We start from the raw sequence: 20,191 nt of genomic DNA on the forward strand, positions 1-20,191 counted from the left end.
TATCCTCCCTTAGTACAGCTGTAATGTTCTCCCTAACCAAAAATCCCATTCCCCCTCTTCTCTTGCCCACCTTTCTGTCCTTCCTTTGCATCCTGGAACATTAAGCTGCCAGACCTGCCCTTCCCTGAGCCACATTTCTATAACAGGAATGATATTCCAGTCCCATATTCCCAACCATGCCCTGAGTTCGTCTGCCATACCTGTCATGCCTCTTGCATTGAAATAAATGCAGTTTAATTTATCAGTCTTACCTTGTACTCTGCCTGGACTATTTGATTTGCTCCTCTTCTCAACTGTACCACCCTCAGACTTATCTCTTTTCTCTGTCATTTTTCTCTAATCTCTCCCACAAAACGGAAACATCCCTTCATCCTGTCAAGTCCTCTCAGGATCTGTGCAACCTTTGCTCATAAGATGATCACCTGTCCCAAATATGTTAACCAACTTTCTCTGAACTGTCTCTAATGCTGGGTCAAAAATCTGGAACTCCCTTCCTAACACAGATGTACCCACATGACATGAACTGCATGGTATAAGAAAGCAACTCACCATCACTTTCTCAAAGGCATTTAAACAAGGTCAACAAATAGTGCAATTTTGAGCAATACACATCACAACCACAAATCTCCATTAACAGAATTAACATCGAGTCAATTTCTGAGGACAAAACTCAAAACAGAATTACTTCAATTCTGCAATACAGACTTTTTAAGATTACAAAGTTATGATTCTCTCCAGGTTGCTGTTAAAGCTGGAGCTCTCCAGCACACTTCAATAAGACACCGTAAGTCCCATTAGATGTAACAAAGTGCCAGTGGCAAGATGGACAGGATTGCTAATAAAAATGAAGTTTAAAGTAGGTCACTACGCATCAGGTGGGGGGAGAACCTTCATAGTAACAGCTACTTGTGCAGGAATTGAATCTATGCTGTTGACATTCACTCTGCACTTAGCTAACTGAGCTAACAAACTCCACTTGACAACTGAATCAATATAGATCTAATCTCAACACCCCACAAGTCAGAAGAACAGCAGAACAGAACAATCACAGGATTGTACGAGAAATGATAAATGAAGCCACAACCAATATGAACAGAGAATTTTCACGCCAATAAACTCCGTACACTAACACGACTGACCATGAATGGACAAGTATGCTAAAATGAGCCATCAACATTAAACAACAGTGGACCAAGACAAAAAAAAGACTAGCCCCATAAGAAAAACTGGCTAAGCTCATGCACAGCAATAACACGGTCAATTCAGAGACTTGGATAAAGACCGACCACTCAGACACAGAAAAAGCCATCCAAGTACGAGGGATGAACTTCAATCACAGGAATGCAGACAAAAACGACTTTCTAGCAGCACTGAAATCCTCCCTGAAAGACTACGGACTTGCGGAAGAAATCCAGCAGGCCATCAGACAGACATTAACACCAACACTAAGAAGAAAGAAAGAAAGGAACACCCTCGACACACTGGAAAGGAAAGCCCTGGAAGGACTCAGAAAAGCCAGAAAAATCGTAATTCTATCGGCAGACAAAGGGCACATGATCGTCAACCTAAACAGAATACCATACATTGAAAAAAGCCAACAACACTTGGCTTGGCAATCAATTGCACTTGCCTTCGCTGGCGAGAGCATGCCTGTGGTGTCACAGAAGACCTGTCCTCTTTGTCCCCCTAAGTTCAGATTCTGAAGTCTTCCGGCATGGGAGCACTTGACCTTCCCTGCACCCTGCACATTCTGCTTAACAGGCTCAACGCCCCCCACTGGGGAGCGGCGTGGTGTCTGTGTGTCGCGGCAGTGGGGCCAGCACAGCTGTCAATGTGAAAATAAACCTTCCAGCTCAGCGAGCAAACCTACATCCAGCAAACACTATTCGCAGATATGGACACCTACCAACAGGTGGCGATGGACCTGACTCCACAGCTAGAAAACTGAATTACAGCATCTCTGAGGAAACTTCACATGATAGATGAAATTAACAAAACAGACCTCCAAAAGAATGAAACCCAAAGGATCCAACACAACCCGTTTCTACAGATTACCAAAGGTACGTAAACAAGGGCCCTCTCCCGACCCATAGTCTCACGTCCAGGCATTCTGACATGCAGACTAGCAAAGGACTTCAATGCAAACTGAAATACCTAGTAGAAGATTCAAGCCACTCCATCCAGGGATTCCTTAACATCATCAAAGACACTAAGGTAGAGAACAACGAGGTCATGGTTTGCTTCAACGTGACAGCCCTATTCACATCAATAAACATTACCCTAGCCAAAGAAACACTGACCTCACTACTAAACGAACCAAGGACACAAACACCTGACAACACCAACTCAACCAGCAAGGACAGAATCCTCAAATTAATAAACTTGTGTCTCACAACCCACTTCACCTTCAATGTCAAGATCCACAAACAAATTAATGGGAAGCCTACGGGATCACCAATATCAGGACTTTTAGCAAAAGCAGTTGGGCAGAGGTTAGAATGTTCAGCCCTTCCGACGATCCACACCATGTTTTGGGTCCATCATGAAACACCTTTGTCATCACGAAACGCAACTAATTAGAAGTAACCCACAAACACATAAACAACATCTTTACTGGTATAAAGTTCACCAAAAAGGAAGAGACCAGCAACAGCCTTCCTTCCTAGACATCACACAAGAACGAAATGCAAATGGAGAGCTGCTGAATAATGTCAACATAAAAGCCACATGCACTGACCAGATACTCAACTACAGGAACAAACATCCCAACATCCACAAACGGAGCTGCATCAGGACATTACTTAAACGAGCCACAAAACATTGCAGCATCCAGGAATTAGGAGAAGCCGAGGAAATATACCTATATAATGTATTCAGAAACAACAGGTACCCGCTAAGCGCACTCCGCTGATGCCTACACAATAGACCTAAACATGAAGAGACAACATGCCTAGAGACCCTAGCCACCCTGCCATACATCAAAGACATCTCAGAGTTGACGACCAGACTACTCCAGCTCCTAGGCATCATGATAGCTCACAAACTTACCATCACACTGAAACAGCTCCTGATGAATTTAAAGGATCCCGTGCCAACAACTGGTAGAACAAACATCATATATATAAAATACCCTGCAAGGACTGCAATAAACATTATATTGGACAGATGAGCCAGAAACTAGCCACCAGGATACATGAGTACCAACTAATCACCAAAAGACATGACCAACTATCACTAGCATCCATACACACAGACGAAGAGGGATACCAGTTCGACTGGGACAACACATCCATCCTAGGACAGGCTAAACAAAGACACGCACAGGAATTCCTAGACACGTGGCATTCAAACCAGAACTCCATTAACAAACATATCAATTTGGACCCCATTTACCAACCTCTCAGAAAAAGTCTCAAAAGTGATAACACCCATCACAACAGACCAAGACACATAAACAGCAAGCAGAACAGAATACCAGCACTACATCAGAGGCTCACTGATGATGTTACCTAGCATGGTGATGAAACGCCTGAGAACAAATCTACCAGTTCAGCGAACCAACTTACAAACTGATAATTCTAATATCATGAAACATGCAAATAGACATTTATGAATTATTATGGCGTTTTGGTTAAACTATGACAATAGTACACTGATATTTGTTTTATTATATTATGGCTTGTGAATGTCACTGGCAAGCATCCTGCATTCTGAAATATCAGAAAGTAATCAAACTGCAATAATTTATTGAGAAAAAAAGCTTTAAAAAGAACTGGTACATCAACTGTCTTCTTCTTAATTAAAAAATAAGTATTAAAAGTAAGTTCATGGTAATTGTTTATTTAAAATACTTACCTATCTATTTCCAACACATTTTCTGTGCTTTTCAGTATCAGACTGCTCTTTTCCCATATATTTCTCACAGGATCAGGCAGCTGTATTTTTGTTGACATCAGTACTATTGTTTCATCATTTACCGGACAGCTTCTCTCATGATTTCTCTGTAAACATAGTTCAAGGGGGCACTCCAGAAACAGCTGAAGGAAACCTAGGGAATCTTTTTAAAGAGATAAGTTGTTGGTGAACAACTTTTCTGAAAAATAATTTCTAAAATTATAATAAAACATTTTTTTAAAGGAGACAATTAGTCAGAAATTCCACTCTTACCAGCTTGGAACTTTGGTTCCACAAAAACGAATGAGTTGAACATGCCTAAGTGGCAATTGTATAAGCAGAATTTCTACCCCAATACATCTTAATTTTGAGTTTCTCATAAAGAACAATTTAAATTATTGGTAGTGATAGTAGTAGCATCAAGACAGACAGTAGCACCAACACTAAGCAGGCACAGCACCCATTAAACATCAAATTTACCCTATCCAACCAATAAATGTGAATTACTGCACTGTATTGTTATGAATTCTGAATTTCTCACAAAGCTTTTCATTTCAGTGAATCAGATGTTCAGTTTAGAACTGTTAACTAACTCCCAAACGTTTCAGCCATAATTTTGAAGCAATCTTGAAATAAGAGTAAGCACAAACTAAACTATAGCTAGCAACTTGACCAGGAAGGATTCAGAATTCCTGTATTCCTAATCATTTCAATAGAACAGTAAATCTTACTGGAACTTTCTCCAACCTATCAATTACTGATAAGGACAAACAAGCAAAGGTTATACACAAGAAATTTCAGAATAATAACAAGTGTGTAGGATCCCTGGAGAGTATGAACACAGATCCCTGAAGGCTGAAGGATAAGAACATCAACTGATTAAGAATGCATGCAAATTATACTTTTACTAACTGAAGCATAGTACATAAGAGCAAGACATTATGCTGGAACTGTATAAAACACTGGTAAAATTAAAAGTGAAGCATCACATGCAGTCTGGTCACCAAATGACAAGAAAGATGTAACTGCATTTGTCAGGAAGCAAAGAATGTAACCAAGACTGGTGAATATTAGTTATGAGGCAAGGTTAGATAGAGTGGATTTATTTCCTTTGTAACAGAGGAAGTAAAAAGAAATTTAGTGTATAAAATTATTAGCAGATTAGATAGAGTGGATAGGAAAGTCCTATTTCCCTTAGCAGAGAAGTCAATAACCAGGAGACATCAGCACATAGTTTATCAGTAATTTGAGGATTCTTTTTTAAACCCAAAGAGTAGTGGAGATCTAAAATTTTGACTGAAAAGATGGCAGAAGCAAAAACTCTCATCATATTTAAAAATTACTTAAATATGCACTCCTACAAAAGTGCCATGACCTAAAACTATTGACTGAATAGTTGAAAAATAGGATTAGCTCTATTGCTCTCTCTCCACGAATAAAGTCATGAGGCAAATGATCCCTTTATGTACTGTAAATGATTCTATACAGTCTACAATGTCTCTGACCATAAAGAATCCAAGTTATTACTCATGACAAAACACAGGTCTGAATGCGATTTTGGAGAAGATTTATCTGAATTTCCACAACAAAGGAGCAGGTCTCCAACTTAGCCAGAATGGCGTCAGAGCCCCAAATCCAGAAGTTCCACCCCTGAACCTAGTACCCAACATTTTCAACAAAAGAGAAATTTTTGTTACTGCCATTTTTGTTAACTGTCCAAAACTCAATTTGTGGACTTTATGTTTTGAGAAAAAAATTGTACTTTATCAAACTTCTTTGGAGAGGTAGGAAATCCTTTTGGATAGGTTCAGGGACTCTTTTGGAAGGAGTCAAATGCCTTTTGGGGTTGTTATATGTAGATATAAAAATATATGAAAAGTGGATAAACTCATTGTAATTTTCAAGCTCATTGGAACTGTGAAGCTTGCCATTTCACTGTCCTTTGATATAACCCTGAAAGTTATTATCGGATTACAACTGCATGATTGACAAACTATCAAATTAATCCTGTCACTTTACAGTTTGATTGACAGCTCCATACAATTAAGTTTTTGATGTGGACAATGAATATAATTGTATGTTTTGCAAGATTGTTATTGAAAGAATTTAGATTTGTTGAATGGGTTTTTACTGTACAAGAGGATTTTATTTTAAATAGTGAAGACATCAAGATATCCTTACAGCTTTATTTTATTTCATCTCAAAATGGCTCTTCTGCCCCTTGTGGATACTGATTGAACTGGCATAGAGTTATGACAAAGGTTGATGGTTGAGCAGCATAGCTTAGTGTAAGTTGGCAAAAAGCTATAAAGGGCTATATGGGGTTGGATAAAGAAGAATAGGTTGGTATGGAGGCTATGAGGGACTATGGGAGAGGAGACACAGGGTTAAAATGGATCAGGGATGAGTAGGGAGACATAGGTTGGCACAGAAAGCAATGTTAGGCCATGGGTATATGGGTAAGGGGCATGATTTGGCATGGGGAGAGCTAAAAAAAATTTTTACAGCTGGGACAAAGAACAGAAGCACAAAGGCCAGCCTTTCAGACAGCCTGTCTCACTCAGCTTCCAGAATTGGTAAGCCCAACACCTAACAAACCTGCCATCCCCATTCAAAGCCCAGAGTGAAAACTTTATTGTTAGGACCACTTTCCCAAGTATTGTGCTTACAAACCTGGAGGTATTTTCACTCTGCACTTCCAATTCTAAAGTGAAAATTTAGATGATAGCCTTACTTTGGCATACTTTATTCTCTAGTATGTAGATAAGTTAGTAATGACAATATTGCATTCTTTGAAAACTAGCTACTACTTTGCAATTTATTGTTTTTGTATCTTTGTTGTCATCTTTGAGGCACTAATGTTAATACCAAAAGAAACTATTTCAAAACAAGTTTAGGCTATGCTTCTTGACACTGAAAATGCAAATGCTCTCAATTTACAATAAGATGATCCACAAGAAAGCTGAAAAACAAGAATACGGACTCTGGATACTCGTATCATTTCAGTGAAGCAGAAATAAAAAGGACAGGTTATTCTTGTTATGAAGAAAATAGGCCAATATTTGTGTAGTTATTTACACACAATGGTAGACTGCTTATTCTAGATATATTACTATATACTGTTTGTTACAGGAGACTTACTTCGCCTTGCTATCTGGAAAACTTCATATCTCATGCTTTGATAGTAGAAGTTGTCATCTAAAATTATAACCAAGGGTCTCAAATGCATGTTGAAAACTGTGTACTGCTGCACTTCAAGCTGAGTTTCTCCAGAGATAATATGCTGCTGTTTCAGTGACTGAATGAAACATTCCCATGTTGAATCATTTTCGATGCCAGAAACAGAAAGGCAGCCATTCCCATGAATAGCCTGTATTAAGTGTTCAATGTAAACCAGCAGCTTATGCCTGTACAACTTCCAGAGGGAACCCTGTGGATTTAAAAATATAAAAGTTTTTTAAAAATTAAAACTTAAAAATTGTGCCATTCATCGCAACCTGAATATAAATGTAATGCACTGAATTGATGAAAATAAATAAATACATTAAACAAAAGATATATTTAGACTATAATTTTGATGTCCTCACTTAATAATACTTACCATAAAGGGAGTGTAACAAAGATTTACTAGACTTATTTTTGGAATGGAGGATTGTCCCATGAGAGTCATCAAGTAGACGAGACTTAAATATATCAAATTTTATTGTTTTGTCAGTGTAGATGTTGGGAGGAGTTTCCCCTGGCTATGGAGTCTAAAACTAGAAGATAAAAGTCTCATAACTAAGTGTTAGCCATTTAGAACTAAGCTGTGGAGAAATTATTTCATTCAGCATTTGGAACTCTCGACCTTTCAGAGCTTGAACGCTGTCATTGAGTATATTCTAGACAAAGATTAATAGATTTTCGGTCACAAAGGGCATCAAAGGTCACGTTGAGAGGGTGCATGTCAAGTAGATGATTAGCCATCATTTTATAGAATGGAAGGGCAAACTCAAAAGGGCTGGCTGGACAACTCCTGCTCCTATTTATTTTATTTTTATTAATACAAATTCACATTTGACTCAGTTTGACCCATTTATAGAGTAAATTGATAATAAACAAACATTATCTCCAATTAAATAACGTACTACCCAGGAAATTTTAAGAAACTATTCTTTGATAGATTCCTGCTTTACTCTACATGATACCTGCATGAAAGATATTCCACTCAAATAAATGCAGATAAATATAGATTGACATTTATTGTCAAATTGATACACTCAAGTATCTGAACTGAGACTTGAATCCATAATCTGATAATTTAGACATAATTTATGTTTGTTGACTTTAAGGTGTGCACAGACTAACATGATTTCCATGAACTTGCTTCATTACTTTAGGAAGTTAAAAAGGAATTTCTAAAAGCTTCCCTCAATGTTCTTTCTTTCTCGCAGTAGGTAGCAGGATTAGGGTCTGGATCACCAGTGAGTGAATGGACCTGAGCTTCTCAAATTGAATACTGTACTGTGCATTTCATTTAATGTTATGGTATTTGCAAAACTACTACATCATCTGCATATCCTCTGTATATTTCATTGTTATTGCTATTAACAGCAAGAGCATTATTAGCATCTATCTGCAAAAAGAGTATGATGTTTGTGATATTTTTACTTTCATGTGAATGAAGCAACTGGGTTGACTTTTAATTTTTAGGTCTCAATCCCCCTGGTCTCAGGACCTAGAGAGTGCTAGACGAAATATCAAATTCCAGCAAGCAGATGGACTCCAATGTCTGAAAGGCCAATAATAGGAGGCCTTCCACCAGTGAAAAATTAACAAGAGGGAGGAGCTGCTGAAGGAAATCAGGGCATCTCTAATCCCAGTGACTGACAATAAGTCTGGTGAGACTGTTGAATGAAAGATTGATACACTGTTTTGGAAACAAATTATCTTTATTATTCAAGGATTAAGACAGAGCTTCCCACAGTCGGCTTTGCAACTCAAGTAGGGTCAAAATTTTGGAGTTATGAAGTCAAAGACAATAATGGCTGCCATGAAGCTCCAACAAGTGAACAACTGTGAGACAGCTTCATATCCTTGCAATTTTTCAAAGTTAACCTTAAATCATGATTTCTCGAGAAGTAGAAATGCAGACTTTATATACCTCTATAAAACAACAAAACCTGCTCACAACCATCTGTACTACACCACCATCCTCCCACTTAAAGTCTCACTGCTGCATCCCCACTTTTAAAGGTTTCCCTATCCACTGCCTTGCAGGTCAAAACAACTTTCTGGCATTAAATTAGATCTCAATGGGAAATGTTCAGGAACCCCCGATGTTGGGTCTTTATAGATAAAGTGAATAGCCACCCTTCCCCAAACCACAACACAGAAAATAGTGACCTGCAGTACCATAGTGGTGGCTCATTCTCAAGAGAAGAAACATCCGAATATATTGGAGCTTTTTGCTCCAATGTCTGCTAGCAATCATGACCCAGTTTCATGACCATCCCCTGACATGACAGCATCAAAAATAATCTATTCAGCACTGCAAGACTATCCCTTTTATTTTGTTCATGGGATGAGGGCATCACTGGCTAGACCAACATTTATTACCCATCCCAGAGGGCAGTTAAGACTCAACCAAATTGTTGTAGGTCTGGCATCACATGAAGTCCAAACAAGGGTAAGCAGTTTCCTTCCCTAAAGGACATTAGTTAACCAGATGGGTTTTCCCTGGCAATCAACATGATCATAATTAGACTCTTCATTCAAGATTTTCTTTTAATTGAATTGAAATTCCACCATCTGCCACAGTGGAATTCAAACCCAGTTCCCCAGAAGATTACCTACATCTCTGGATAGAGTCTAGCAACAATACCACGAGGCCATCACCTTCCTCTCATTAAAGCATTTACTGTGGCCAGGATAATTGAAATTCCAAGGATCATTCTCCTGCTCTCTCAGGGGAGTTTGCATTAGCTCAGTCAGCCAGAGTATGATGCAGAATAGCACCAATATTGCTGATTCAATCCTCACACTGGCTTTGGCAGTTCATAGAGGCTTGTCTCCTTGTCCTGTCTGCATCCTTGATGTGAAAATGACTCTAAACAACCAACTGCCCCTCAGGAGAGAGATATTGGATAGTCTAACTCCAGCAAAATCAAGAAAGAGGGAAAAAAAAAGTTTTTCCATCAAATGCACAACTGTAAAGTGGGAGATATCCTTGCAGACAATCATGGTTAAAAGCCACAGAAATAATTAGACGCAAGAGAATGATTAGGGATAGTCAGTATGGTTTTGTGAGGGGGAAATTGTGTCTCACACACTTGATGAGTTTTTTGAGGAAGTAATTAAGAAGATTGATACCACAGAGTGGTAGACATTGTTTACTTGGACTTAAGTAAAGCATTTGACAAGGTTCCACATGGTAGACTAATTAATAAAGATAAATCACATAGAATTCAAGAGGAGTTTGTCAATTGGATACAAAAGTGGCTAAATGGCAGGAGACTGAGTGATGGTGGTGGGTTGTTTTCTGGCAAGAGGCCTGTGACCCGCAGTGTTTCACAGGGATTTGTGTGAGGTCTACTTTTGTATGTCATTTATATAAAATAATGTAAATGAAAATATGGAAAGCATGATTAGTAAGTTTGCAGATGGTACCAAAATTGTTGATATAATGGACAGTGAAGAAGGTTATCTAAAATTACAAAAGGATCTTGATCAATTGGGTCAAAAGGCTGAGGACTGGCAGATGAAGTTTACATTAGATTACTTAGTGTGGAAACAGGTCCTTCGGCCCAACAAGTCCACACTGACCCACCGAAGCACAACCCACCCAGACCCATTCCCCTACATTTACCCCTTCACCTAACACTAGGGGCAATTTAGCATAGCCAATTCACCTCACCTGCACATTTTTGGACTGTGGGAAGAAACCAGAGCACCTGGAGGAAACCCACGCAGACACAGGGAGAATGCACAAACTCCACACAGTCACCTGAGGCAGGAATTGAACCCAGGTCTCTGGCGCTGTGAGGCAGGAGTACTAACCACTGTGCTGCCCAATTTTTAAGGTGAGGAGAAAGATTTAAAAACAGCAGGGTCAAATGATTTTTTTTACACAGTGGTTAGTGTGTGAAATGAACTTCCACTGGAAGTGGTGGATGCAGGTACAGTTACAAAGTTTAAGAGACATTTGGATCAGTACATGAATAATAAATATTGGGAAGCAGATGGGCCATGGTCAGGCAGGTGGCACTAGCTTAGTTTGGGATTATGGTTAGCATAGCCTGGTTAGACTAAAAGGTCTGTTTCCACGCTGTATGACTCTAATACACCATTGATCTGTGATTCGAAGGGAGGTTACAAGTGTTATTTCAGATGCTGCTGGTAGAAGCCTGACCGTCGCTGCAGGATTATCCGTTAACCGATTCCCATCAGTTTGTCCCAAAAGCGAAAAAGCTTCTCCCGGGATGAGTTCATCGTAACAGAGCAGCAACGATTGCCTCTTCGGCTGCAAGGCCTTCAGCAGGCGTCGTGCGAACGTGGACTTCCCAGCTCCCGGTAGGCCGGCAACCAGACATAAAGACACAGACCGACGGGTCTCCCGGGGACCCTGTAGCCCCCCTCGCTGCTCCAGCGCTGCCGATCGGCGTTAAGAGCCCGCGGCTCCAACTTCCGGAACGTTTCAACCTCCGCTGTTCGAACACGCCATAACCGTCAGCGCTCCACGCGCAGCCGCCGGAAGTCGGAGCCTCCTGATCGACACTAGAGGGTGACCAGTCAGGGATCGGCTGCGGTCTGGAGCCCACCAATTCAGCGGCGCGTGGGCGGGACTAATCGTTGAGCCTCCAGGTGAGGAGGGGGCTCTCTGAAGCCCCGAGGGAAGGTTGTTATGGCCAAGTCCGCCGTCACTTTGAGTATGAGGTTCTTGGGTTCAAGTGTGACATTGCCCAAGAGGTGTGCCTGAACAGGTTTTCAAAAATATTTAAATACGCTAAATTGTGGGGGGAAATCACCTCAGGAGCCATCTCCTCTTCAAGTTTGCACCCCAATATGCCAACATTTTTATGCACAGGTTCCAACAAGATTTCTTTTCTGTGCAGAATCTCCAACCAACATTGTACACCAGGTACATTGATGACATTTTCTTCCTCTGGACCATGGCGAGGAGTCACTGATAAAACTACACAGTGACATCAACAAGTTTCATCCCACCATCAAACTCACCATGGTCTACTCTTGACTGCCCCTCTCATTCTTGACACGTACGTCTCCATCAAGGATGGACACCTCAGCACCACGCTTTACTGCAAACCCACAGACAACCTCACAATGCTGTACTTCTCCAGCTTCCACCCAAAACATATTAAAACAGCCATTCCCTATGGACAAGCATACACCGGATCTGCTCAGATGAGGAGAAACGTGACGGATACCTGGAAGTACTCAAGGATGCCCTCACAAGAGCGGGGTACGATGCTCAACTCATCGACCGCCAGTTCCGACGTGCCACAGCAAGGAACCGTAATGACCTCCTCAGGAGACAGACACATGCTGCAACTGACAGGGTACTCTTAGTTGTTCAGTACTTCCCAGGGGCTGAAAAATTACGCCATGTTCTTTGTGACCTGCAACACATTATCAATGAGGATGAGCACCTCACCAAGACCTTCCCCACACCTCCACTACTTGCCTTTAAACAACCGCCAAACCTCAAACAGATCATTGTTCGTAGCAAACTGCCCGGCTCTCAGGACAACTTCATACAACCCTGTCACGGTGGATGCTGCAAGACGTGTCAGATTGTGGACATAGATACCACTATTATGCGTGGGAACACCTCCCACCTTGTACATGGCAGTAACTCAGGTGACTGAGTCAACGTTGTCTATCTTATACATTGCAGGCAAGGATGCCCGGAGGCATGGTACATTGGGGAAACCGAGCAAAGGCCACGACAACGGATGAATGGGCACCGCGCAACAATCAACAGACAGCAGGGTTCCCTCCCAGTTGGGGAACTTCAGTGGTCCAGGACATTCAGCCTTGGACCTTCGGGTGACCATCCTCCAAAGTGGACTTCGGGACAGGCAGCAGAGGAAAGTGGCCGAGCAGAGGCTGATAGCTAAGTTCGGTACCCATAGGGAGGTCCTCAACCGGGACCTTGGATTCATATCACTTTACAAGTGATCACCATTGCACGACACACACACACAGAGATATTCCTACACATACACACTCTCACATACACATGGACACAGGTACACACAGATGCGCACACAGACACCCACACACCCTTATAGACACACATTCCCACACTCACACATGCACCCCCTTGCAGACTTAAGACACTCTGCACCCACTACACACACACACACTTTCTCACGCTCACAACCCCCACCCCAGACAGACACAGACTGACAAAGACCCACATGCACACATATACTTTGTGTGGTGAATTTGTATTGCAGAGTTACATTGCACTTTGCTCAAAAACTGCATACATTCATGTAGAACTCTGAGCTCAAAAACTGCAGGAATTTATGTAAAACACTGTTATCTCACTTATTAGATTAGAATCAATCTAAACATCAGGTCATAGACAGAGAACACAGGGGGCTAACACCTTCAACATATTGTCTAGCTATCACCATTGTTAGCAGCTAACCCAAGAATGCAACTTTAAAAAGAAGGGTTTTATGATTTACACATGAAAGAAGTGAAACTATCACTGTATTCTAACAGATGAAAGGCTCAACAGACAATCAATTTTTCAATGTATAATTTCAATTACATCACACTGCAAATTTTTGCTATAGATTCTGTGTTACGATCGAGCCCTCCACAATCACCTGATGAAGGAACGCCACTCCGATAGCTAGTGTGCTTCCAATTCAACCTGTTGGACTATAACCTGGTGTTGTGTAATTTTTAACTTTGTACCCCCTTCATATAATCAGCGACGGCATTGAGACGACCTGAAGAAAATACTTACAAGCAAGAATTATATATTGAGAAGATGAAAATTCATATAAGATCGATCACTAACGAAATCCATTGATGCAAGGAATCAAATGTAATTTAAACCGCACAAAAACATTAACTTCAACTGTCATGTTCAATGAGGAAGGAGACAAAAAAGTTGTAGATGCTGTAACCCTAAGTAGACAGGCAGGAGGTTGGAAGAACACAGCAAACAGGCAGCATCAATAAGTGTAGAAGTTGACATTTCGCCTGTTGCCCTTCTTCAGGACCCTGAAGAATAATAAATGCTTGGAGGCATATGAGCCATGAACAGGCAGGTGGCACTAGTTTAGATTAGTTTCCCCACAGTGTGGAAACAGGCCCTTTGGCCCAACCAGTCCACACTGACCCTCTGAAGAGTAACCCACCCAGACCCATTTCCGTCTGACTAATACCCATAACACTATGGGCAATTTAGCATGGCCAATTCACCTAACTTGCACATCTTGGACTGTGGGAGGAAACCAGATCAGCCAGAGGAAATCCACGCAGACACAAGGAGAATGTGCAAACTCCACACAGACTCCACCCAAGGCTGGAATCAAGCCTGGGATCCTGGTGCTGTTAGGCAGCAATGCTAACCATGAGCAACCGTGCTGCCAGTTTGGGATTATATTCCTGAAGAGTCCTGAAGAAGGGTTACACCCAAAATGGCAACTTCTACAGCTCCTGATGCTACCTAGTTTGCTGTGTTCTTTCAGCCTCCTGTATGTTCACTGAGGAAGCCAGTCCCAAAATTCCACATACACTCATTTAATTTGTGTGAGATGTCTGATTTGGGGAGATCTTCACCTAAATTTACAATGTCCAACATGGGACCTTATTTTGATATTTTTATGCATTTCATAATTCCAGACGTCCACCATTTAAAAATGGAATGGGATTCTTGAGTACTTTCATGTGGCACTGTCAAATGCAGTAATTTCCAAGAAATAAATAGGTTATGAATTAGATCTTCTTACTAAAATACTACAGTTCACCAAAGCATTAGCCCCTGATGAAGGGCTTTTGCCTGAAACATCGATTTTTCTGCTCCTTGGATGCTGCCTGGCCTGCTGTGCTTTTCCAGCACCATTCAAATCCTGACTCTAATCTCCAGCATCTACATTACTCACTTCTGCCTAGATAGCAATTCTTTGTCAAGTTGGCATGAAACTGACAAGTTTCTTGCTGTTAAACAGAAAATGGATATTCTTACATAGCTGAGTAGCTGTGGCTGATCTACTGCAGATGGAGGCACCTATTTTTCTTGCCACCCTGTGTGGAGTATCCAGTTCCTGACAATAGAGAACATCCATGGAGAACTATGAAAATAAATTTAATTTTGTTCAGGCTATGGAAGGAAACCAATTCAGTATGTTGCTACCACAGCCTGTTCAATCAAAATCTTTTCTAATTTCCTTCCTCATCATGTAGTATGAGGAAACACTAATGTCATAATTTTACTTATTGTTCTTCTCTTTACCCCATTCAGCTCCTGAATCTTGTACTACATTTCATTAGGTTAATAATAGCTCTTCTTCTATAAGCAATGATTGATTTCTGTCTTCAAAACTACTGCAATTAGACCTAACTTTGAAAACCTTTCTTTGCTCAAGCTATCATTTTTCACTAAAACCGACTTTATCTCAAAATTCTCAGAATTCTCTACTCCAATTTTCCACTGCAGTAACCTGGTCAATTGCTTTCAATCTGATTTCAATTCTGCTCACAACAATGGGAATGCCTGCCATGACTAAGTGACATTAATATTATTTACTTTTTAATGCTTTACGATGTGACTTCCTATGCTATCAACCTTCACTGCTTCTCCTTAATGGTTTGCATCCTTGGCATTACCTCTAGTGATTACTCCTTTAATTTGTCTATCAACACTGCCAGTTAATTCAGTCCCAAGCTGTGACATTTTCCAATTTTTTTTCATATTCATTTTGTGGGCTGTGGACATCACTGTCTGTCCAGCAAAGGTGGTGTTGAGCTGCCTTCTTGAACCGCTGCAGTCCACCTGCTGAGTTGACCCACAATGCATTGGGGAGGGAAATCCAGGATTTTGACCTAGCAACAATGAAGGAAATTCTACCCACATATTTACATGTTATGTCTTTGAAACTTGGGTTTAGTTGCTATTTGCCGATTCGTCTGTCTCATGAAATGTCACAATGGCTATGCTATGGGGAAAATCACCAGTCTTGGAGTCAGAATCGGGGTTCAATGACAGAGTTAATTAAACAAGGAAATACCAGAGCTCCAGGGAGAGAAAGACACCAACAGCACAATGGTCAGCTGTGATTCTTCTCTCAACCCGGAACACATGTCAAGATACTTCTTTACATCTTTTGACACCATAGGTCAGTGATGAGATTATTCTCTTTGTAACATGATTTGTTTATGGCAATCATTGCAAAATTATTGATAGTTTCGATACAGTCTTTGTCAGTTCCAACGCAGCCTTTGTTAATTTCAGCACGATTGTTGTTAGTTTCAATGCAGACATTGTCAGTTTTAATGTGTGTGGAAGTCCGTTGCTGTAGTAATGGACTCTAATTGCTCTTTCTGAAAAGGACGATTACTGCAGCCCTAGCTATTAGCACTTTGTATTGAGTCCATATCAAGCTATTAGCATTTGTATCAAAAGTGTTGACTGGACTCAGACACTTCAGCGGGCAGTGTATGTTACTCATGTGTATTCTCTCCCTCAACAGCCTTAAAGTAATCAACTAGGTTGTGAGTGCATTGCGCTGGCATTCTGGTGGCTGCAGGCAGTGCCTGTATTTGCTCTACTGTCTCCCCCATTTTTTGGTCCGGTGGCCATCTTATATTTCAAGTGGCCAACTCATGGCTCCGTGGCCATCTTGTGTATCTGTGTGCCTAGTGTCACCCTGCCCCGTGCCATCTACCACTTCACTCACCCCTTTGTGGTCAAGGAGGCAACATCAGAGATCTCCAGCAGACCACCCAATTTACATGTAGAAGTAGGTCATCTCTAGGAGCTCCTCTTCCCAAGGGGTATCATGGAGTACCAATTTATTTGGGGGCTCTGCTGTGGTGACACTTGCTGCTGGTACAGTTCTCATAGGTAGCATCTTACAGCAGAGCTTTAAACACCCATGGCCCACACAGCATGCCAGCATGAGTGCAATGAGGAGAACCATTCTGTGTGCCAAATAGGGTCCCCAAGATTTACCAGCTGAGTGTAATTGTGGCTCCTTGTCAAAAGTGATCTAGCTGGTCTCGGATATTGTTGATTGCTTCTGTAATGTTATAAGAGGCATCAATAACATGGGTGATACAATTGTCACCTGTAATGGTACAAACTCCCCCTTGCTGTGCTAATTGATAATCCACCATGTAACATGTCTGCTGTGTATCGAGTCTGACTTTAGCCAGCTCTATTATTTGCTTCCAGAGCTTTTGAGGTACTATTGCCAAAGATAGTCAGGCCACAATCATTAAAACTGAAAAGTGTTGCTGGTTAAAGCGCAGCAGGTTAGGCAGCATCCAAGGAATAGGAAATTCGACGTTTCGGGCATAAGCCCTTCATCAGGAATGAGGAGAGTGTGCCAAACAGGCTAAGATAAAAGGTAGGGAGGAGGGACTTGGGGGAGGGGTGATGGAGATGTGATAGGTAACGTGGCTGAAGAGTTTCTGTGCAGAGGAGATGACCTGGGGGGGTGCAGTGAGAGAGAGACTCACTGAAATCCTTGTAGAGGGAGGAAGAGAGCTTCTTCAAGGAAGGCATCCTTACAAGAGGATTCGCAGTAGGTTAAAATCTTCGGGTAAAAAATGAGGTCTGCAGATGCTGGAGATCACAGCTGAAAATGTGTTGCTGGTTAAAGCACAGCAGGTTAGGCAGCATCCAAGGAATAGGAAATTCGACGTTTCGGGCATCTGCAGACCTCATTTTTTACCCGAAGATTTTAACCTACTGCGAATCCTCTTGCAAGGATGCCTTCCTTGAAGAAGCTCTCTTCCTCCCTCTACAAGGATTTCAGTGAGTCTCTCTCTCACTGCACCCCCCAGGTCATCTCCTCTGCACAGAAACTCTTCAGCCATGTTACCTATCACATCTCCATCGCCCCTCCCCCAAGTCCCTCCTCCCTACCTTTTATCTTAGCCTGCTTGGCACACTCTCCTCATTCCTGATGAAGGGCTTATGCCCGAAACGTCGAATTTCCTATTCCTTGGATGCTGCCTAACCTGCTGTGCTTTAACCAGCAACACATTTTCAGCTGTGATCTCCAGTATCTGCAGACCTCATTTTTTACCCCACAATCATTAAAAACACAGAAATAGAGAACACACACCGGATCATCAACGCCACACTCACAGGAATCCGATTCACTAGAGAGGAAGAAAAGGACAACCAACTCCCAAACCTAGACGTGATGGTACAGAGAACACCGAACGGAAAATTCACCACAAAGGTATACAGGAAAGCCACACACACAGACCAAGTCCTGAACTACAAAAGCAACCACCCCAACACACACAAAAGAAGTTGCATCAAGGCACTGTTCAAAAGGGCCACAACACACTGCAGCACACCAGAACTGCAAAAAGAGGAAGAAGAACATCTATACAATGTATTCGCCAAAAACGGATACCCTTGCAATTTCATCAACAGATGCTTAAGGGAAAGACAACACAACGAGGACATGCCGCATACCAAAGGACTAGCCACACTACCATACGTCAAGAGCATTTCCCAACTGACAGCCACTCTACTGCGACCACTAGGGCTCATAACAGCACACAAATCAACAGCCACTCCCAGATAACAACTCACCAGAACGAAGGACCCGATACCCAGCATGAGCAAAACCAATGTAGTGTACAAAATCCCATGCAAGGACTGCACAAAATACTACATAGGACAAACAGGAAGACAGCTAACGATCCGCATCCATGAACACCAACTAGCCATGAAATGACACGACCAGCTATCCTTAGTCGCCACACACGCAGCTGACAAGCAACATGAGTTCGACTAGGACAACACTGCTATTATAGGACAAGCCAAACAGAGAACAGCCAGGGAATTCCTAGAGGCATGGCACTCATCCACAGATTCGATCAATAAGCACACCGATCTGGACCCAATATACCGACCACTGCAGCGGACAGCTGGAACTGACAACTGGAAGCATCAGATTCAAACCACTACAAATGCTGGAGGAAAGATCACAAAAGCACTTCACAGGAGGCTCCCAAGCACTGAGGATGTCACCTAGACAGGGGACGAAACGTCTGCAACACCAAATTCCAGCTTGGCGAACAGAACCACAACAACGAGCACCTGAGCTACAAATCTTCTCACAAACTTTGAATTTTCATGGATTTTCCTTTTGCTAGTTCCAGTGCTTTAGTGAGTGCTACCAGTTCTGCTACCTGTGTGGACTGACTCCCATCAATCGTTCCGGACATAACTGTTTCTAACTTATAATTTATCACACTCCATCCTGTTTGGGGCCACCCTGCTACGTATTTTAGTGACTTGTACATGAAGAGGATCTCCTCGGCTTTGACGAGGAGGGTATCTTTTACTTACTTCCTATCCTTATCCCCATTTATATCCCTACAGTTGCGCAGTTCCCCTGCGTCCAGAATTGCCTCAGCTGGGATTTCTCCTGTATCCCTAAATATTATCATGGGCCAACTTGGTGGTAAAAGAACTGCCTCCCACTTTGCCCTTCTCATACTGGAGATGACCCTCAGTTTCCCTGTGTTAGCATCTCTACTAGGGTGTGTTTAGTGTGGAGGATGACATTCCCTGTCATTACTATGGACTCGCTAACCCCAACGGCCCAAGCAGTGCAGTCTAAGGCTGCTATGCACCTGGGCAACGCGGTGACTCCTGGCCCTTCTGTAGTTAACTAGTACCCTATGGGCCTTATCCTGCTATCATGGTCTTGGGTGACCACTGCAGAGTAAAACACTCCCTCATTATTACAGCGGATGTGAAAATCCTTACTGAGATCTGGCAGCCCTAGCCCGGGAGCCAATGTGAGCTGAGTTTTAAGCTGACTGTATGCCTTTTCCTGTTCTGTCCCCCAGGTACAGGTTCCAAGGCGGGCTTGCTTCCTTTAGTTAATCTCTGGATCGGTTCAGCCAATTTTGCGAACTCTGGTATAAAGCTCCGACTATAGTTGAATAGCCCCAAGACTTTTCAGAATCCCTTGAGGGGGCAGGTCGTGGTTTTTGTTGGATTGCCTTCTTGCGGTCGTTGGGCATTTCTTTGAGTCCCTGGGATATAAGGTGTCCCAGGTATAAGACTTGTAATTTC

The 20,191-nt window shown here is 41.9% G+C and overlaps 1 protein-coding gene across 1 annotated transcript in view; it reads right to left on the reverse strand.

The window, feature by feature from the left end:
* The window catches only part of LOC132826147 (L-seryl-tRNA(Sec) kinase-like), a 40,149-nt gene that overhangs the window by 15,077 nt on the left and 4,881 nt on the right, over nucleotides 1-20,191 (reverse strand). Inside the window, exons 2-4 of the mRNA XM_060841793.1 lie at nucleotides 11,285-11,533; nucleotides 7,036-7,324; nucleotides 3,856-4,057 (exon numbers count right to left, since the gene is read on the reverse strand). Coding sequence (XP_060697776.1) covers nucleotides 3,856-4,057; nucleotides 7,036-7,324; nucleotides 11,285-11,533 — 740 coding nt within the window. The remainder of the gene's footprint in view (nucleotides 1-3,855; nucleotides 4,058-7,035; nucleotides 7,325-11,284; nucleotides 11,534-20,191) is intronic.

The sequence above is a fragment of the Hemiscyllium ocellatum genome, chromosome 22, assembly GCF_020745735.1.
Source record: "Hemiscyllium ocellatum isolate sHemOce1 chromosome 22, sHemOce1.pat.X.cur, whole genome shotgun sequence".
Taxonomy (NCBI): Eukaryota; Metazoa; Chordata; class Chondrichthyes; order Orectolobiformes; family Hemiscylliidae; genus Hemiscyllium; species Hemiscyllium ocellatum.